The following is a 3,446-nucleotide window of genomic DNA, read 5'->3' as shown; positions in this document are numbered from 1 at the left end:
GAGGGGACAAAGCTGCTGTCCCCAGGGGCCAGGAGGTGGATGGGGAACAGAAAGGGGGACAGTGGGGGGACAAGGAGTGGGGCAGGAGGAAGAAGAGGGGGACAAGAGGGGACAAAGGCACTGCCCCCGGGGGCCAGGAGGTGGGTGAGGGTTGGGGGATTACTGGAGGTGGGGGCAAGGGGGGGACAGGAGCAGGAAGAGGAGGGGGACAGGAAGGGAAGGAGGGGGAGAAGAGGTGACAGGAGGGGGACAAGGAGAGGAAGAGGCGGGAGGACAGGAGGTGGCAGGTGAGGGACAGCTGTGCCATGGCAGGGCTGGGGGTGTGTGTGCCTGTGCTCAGCCCCGTGTCCCTGTCCCCGTGTGCCCAGGGTGGCGTTCCTGCGCTGGGAATTCCCGCAGTTCAGCTCGCGGGGCCGGGAGCTGCTGGGCAGGGGGGCCCTGGCGCGGCGGCACCTGCGCAGGGCCGGCTTCCTGCTGGTGGAGGTGAGCTGGGAACGCTGGCAGCGGGAATGCTGGGCTGGGAATTCTGGGCTGGGCACCCCCCGGGCACCCCCAGACCCCCTGTGTGTCCCCACACTGCCGGGGCCACCGCTGACCTGTCCCCACGTGCCACATCCACATGGCACTTCAACCCCCCCCCCCGGCCCTTTCCAGGAGGAACATTCCAAAAACATTCCCCAAATACTCCCCAAACGCTGCCTGAACGTCCCCAGGTGCCCTCTGAGCCAATTCCCTCTTGGGAGCAGAGCCTGACCCCCACCCTGTGAGGTGCCCCCAGGACTCAGGTGTGGCCTCACCTGTGCCCAACCCAGGGCACAGTCCCTGCGGCCACACCATGGTGACGCCAGCCAGGTGCCATCGCCCACCTGGGCACACCTGGTTCCATAGGGATGGAGGCACAGGCACCTTTGGGGGGCTGCCAGCTCCTCCCTCCCCAGGGCTCAGCGGGGATGAGCCACTGTGATCCCCCTGGGCCACCTGCCAGGTGACAGGGAGGTGACACAGATGAGCTCTTAGAGCTGATCCCACGGGGTCAGCCAGGATTAAACCCCCTGGGTAATTATAGCCCTAGGGGGTGGTGGCAGCCACGTGTCACACCCCAGTGTCACTGTCAGCCCCTGGTATCACTGTCACACACCCCCCAGTGTCACCATCTCCCCTGGGTGGGTGGTGGGATCCTCCAGGTGGGTGTTGAGATCTTCCTGGGCGGGCACTGGGACCCCCCAGGTGGGCTCTGGGCCCCTGGGGATCAGGCCGTGCTGGGGACACAGCTGGGACCCCCGGGTGGGTGCTGTGGGACAGGCGGGCCCAGCACGGGGTGGGGACAGCCCTGGCCCCCCATGGGCTCCCGTCACCCCTTTCCCCCACAGGTGCCCCACTATGAGTTCCTGGAGCTGAAGCTGGAGCGGCAGCGCGTGTCCTACCTGAGGGACAAGGTGGCCAAGGCCGTGGCCAGCGACATGGCCACCGACACGGCCCCCGACACGGCCGCCTAGCCCTGCCCACGGCCACCTCACCCGCCCAGGGGGCCCTGGCACTGTGCCAGGGTGACCAGGTCACCGCGCCGAGGTCACCGGGTCACCGCGCCCAGGTGGCCGAGTCGCCGTGCCCAGGTGGCCACGTCACCACACTGAGTGGCCACGTCAGCGGGTCACTGTGCCCAGGTGGGGTCAGGTGGCCACAGCGAGGTCACAGTGTCCCCAAGTGGCTCCAGCATCGCTGCTCTGTGTCACAAACGGCTCAAATAAACCCCAAATGTACAGGGACAGTGGCTGGGGCACGGTGACATTGGGGACGAGTGACATTGGGGATGATTGGCATTGGGGATGGTTGGCATTGGGGATGGGTGACATAGAGGCCAGTTGGCGTCAGTGCCAGGTGCCAATGGAGCTGAGTGACATTGGGTGACATCAATGACAGGAGACATCAGTGCCAGTGGGTATCGGGGTGAAGTGACCTTGGGGCCAGGTGACATCACTTCTGGGTGACACCGGGGCCATGTGGCATCACTGCCAGGTGACACCGGTGTTGGTGGCACGTGGCACCGCCCGCTCCTGGGTGGGACCCGCCCCCCGTGTCCCCCCCCCGCGTTCCATCCCCCTCTCCCTGTGCCCGCCGGTCTGAGCCGGGATCGGGATCAGGAGCCACCTGGCCTTTATTCCCGATTATCCCGGGATTGTCCCCGAGGGGGGCAGGGATAGGGCCGGCACTTGACAGGGGACAGCGGCAGAGGGGAGGGGGCACCGAGGGGCACCGGGATTTGGGGGGGTTCTCTCCTGCGTGGGGCCCCCCCCCCGGTGTCCCCGTGTCCCTCAGGCCACATGTCCCCGCACGGGGGTGGGATGGGGGACGAGGTGGCTCGGGACAGCCGTGGGGGTGATGCCCCGGGGCCGGGAAGGGGTGGATTAGCGACCACCTGGCCCGGGACCCCTCCGGCCCCCGAGGGGGGCACGGCCCGGCTGGGGGGGAGGAGGGCACACGGTGATGGGGGGGCACAGCCCGGCCACCCCGGGGGGGGACACGCGGGGACAGGGGGGGCCCGGCGGGGCCGGAGCTGCTGAGTCACCGCTGGGGCTGTGCCCGTGCCTGGCACCGGCAGCGCGGGCACGGCCTCGGTGCCAGCGCGGGGGGGACGGTGCTGGGGGGGGGGGGGGGGGCCGGGGGGGGGTCCGGTGCCTCCTGGGCACCCCCCCCCCCCCCCCCCGCTGTCCGGGGGGGGGGTCATGTGTGTGTCCCCCCCCAGGGACCCCTCCTCATCCTCCTCCCCATCCTCAGGGAGCCGGGAGGAGGGGAAGAGCCGTTCCCATGGCAACGCGCGTCCTCCCCCCTCCCCTCCCCATCCTGCACCCCCGGCGGTGACAGAGGGGGGGACACTCAGGTCCGTGTGTCCCCCCCAGGTCCGTGTGTCCCCCCCTCCCCCGCGCTGTCACCACACACGCGCAGACGCTTTTAGGGGGGCTCCGCCCTGCGCGTCCCCTCCAACCCCCCTCCGGGACCGCGCGGGAGGCTCATCCCCCTTTTTTAAGGACAAAACTCCACTGCGCGGGGGGAACCGAGGCTGGGCCCCCCATCCGGTCCCCCCGGCCAGGAGCCCACGGACACGCGACGTCCCCCCCACCCTGGTGTCACCCCACACACGCAGATGCTTTTCGGGGGGTTCCCCCCCCGGCGTCCCCCCAGGACAAATCCCCCCCAGGACACCGGGGATGCTCAATCCCCTCTTCTAAGGGACAAAATCCCACTCCGGGAGGGGACACCGAGGCTGGGCCCCCCCTCCGACGCCCCCCCGTCTCCCCGCTCTGGTGCCGCCACACACGCGCAGACGCTTTCAGGGGGGCTCCGCCCTGCGTGTGTCCCCCCCCCCAGTCCCCGCAGGACCCCGCGGGAGGCTCATCCCCCTTTTTTAAGAGACAAAGTGGGGGAAACTGAGGCCGGGCCCCGCCCCC

At 69.5% G+C, this 3,446-nt stretch overlaps 1 protein-coding gene across 1 annotated transcript; it reads left to right on the top strand.

The window, feature by feature from the left end:
- Positions 1-39: 39 nt before the first annotated feature.
- LOC113981102 (FAST kinase domain-containing protein 4-like) lies at positions 40-1,766 on the top strand. Its single transcript, XM_027708337.1, has 3 exons — positions 40-140; positions 369-483; positions 1,371-1,766. The coding sequence occupies exons 1-3, from the start codon at positions 40-42 to the stop codon at positions 1,494-1,496; spliced, it is 342 nt and encodes a 113-aa protein (XP_027564138.1). The 3' UTR covers positions 1,497-1,766.
- Positions 1,767-3,446: the final 1,680 nt, after the last annotated feature.

The sequence above is a fragment of the Neopelma chrysocephalum genome, unplaced genomic scaffold (assembly GCF_003984885.1).
Source record: "Neopelma chrysocephalum unplaced genomic scaffold, ASM398488v2 Primary Assembly neopelma1_96089, whole genome shotgun sequence".
NCBI lineage: Eukaryota > Metazoa > Chordata > Aves > Passeriformes > Pipridae > Neopelma > Neopelma chrysocephalum.
This window is presented reverse-complemented; position numbering and strand designations above follow the sequence as displayed.